The sequence below is a fragment of the Phaethon lepturus genome, unplaced genomic scaffold (assembly GCF_000687285.1).
Source record: "Phaethon lepturus isolate BGI_N335 unplaced genomic scaffold, ASM68728v1 scaffold23314, whole genome shotgun sequence".
In the NCBI taxonomy this organism is placed as follows: domain Eukaryota; kingdom Metazoa; phylum Chordata; class Aves; order Phaethontiformes; family Phaethontidae; genus Phaethon; species Phaethon lepturus.
Genome location: NW_010534443.1, coordinates 4,158 through 5,123, shown reverse-complemented (window position 1 = coordinate 5,123; position 966 = coordinate 4,158). Strand labels below are relative to the sequence as shown.

The window sequence follows — 966 nt, the reverse complement described above, 5'->3', positions numbered from 1 at the left end:
GCCGCTGGCTAGTGTCTTCACAGAGATTGCCCGCCTCAAGGATGAGAGCTCCCTGCGCAAGCCCTTCCTGACCAAGCCCAAGGCAGAGCCCAAGCCCCGCATCGACCCCCCACCCCTCATCACCTCAGTGGCCCACCCAGGTGCCAAGTCTGTGCCCCCCAAGCCGCCGGCGGGCAGGACCTTCCCACTCCCGTCCTCCCTACGCCGCTCGCCCATCAGCCACGAAGGCTCCATCTCCTCCTCTGCCATGTCGCCCAGCTTCTCCCCCTCGCTGTCCCCGCTGGCCGCCCGTTCCCCCGTGGTCTCACCCTTTGGCATCTCACAGGGGCCTTCTGCCTCCACCATCAGTGCTGAGCACTCGCTGGAGCCCCCTGAGGAGGCCGAGCTCAGGATTTAGACCTGGGCCCGTGAACTCCTCCACCCCACTCTGCAGCTGTGGGGTCAGGAGCAGGGCCAAGCCCAGAGCTGCTCTGCATGGGGTGCTAATCCTGCTCTCCCAGCACCTTGCCTGGCCTGGGGCCCCCATGGGCTGTGGGTTCCTGTGTCCTTTGGGGCTCTTGGCTCCTGTCACTCCCTGTGATCTGGCAGATTCAGTGCTGGATTTGATGCCCTGTGGACTACTGATCCTCGTGCCAGCACCCCGGGGCAATGGTTCCTTTTACTGCTCATGGTGTCTCAGATCGATGCTTGGCAGGATGGTGCTTCATGGTACTCTGTGCTCTGAAAGAGGCTAGGAGCAGATGGGTGCTCCCTGCCCTGCTGGGCTGGGGTACTGCAGACTGCAGACCCCACGCTTCCCTGGCCACTCGCCCAAGCCATGCAGCAACCTGGGTGCAGCAGGACACTGAGCCATCCCCACTGGCCGCTTCCCCGCAGGAGCTCACAGGGCTGGAGAGGAAAGCTCCCAGGGCAAGGATGCACTGCTCTGCAGGCACAGCCACAGCAGCCTGCCAGTCTGCCGCACGC

The 966-nt window shown here is 64.3% G+C and overlaps 1 protein-coding gene across 1 annotated transcript in view; it reads left to right on the top strand.

The window, feature by feature from the left end:
- The window catches only part of DCHS1 (dachsous cadherin-related 1), a gene marked incomplete at its 5' end in the record, with an annotated part of 15,033 nt that extends 14,636 nt beyond the window's left edge, over nucleotides 1–397 (top strand). Inside the window, one exon of the mRNA XM_010285539.1 lies at nucleotides 3–397. Within this exon, the coding sequence (XP_010283841.1) occupies nucleotides 3–397 (395 nt within the window). The remainder of the gene's footprint in view (nucleotides 1–2) is intronic.
- Between the last annotated feature and the right edge of the window lie 569 nt (nucleotides 398–966).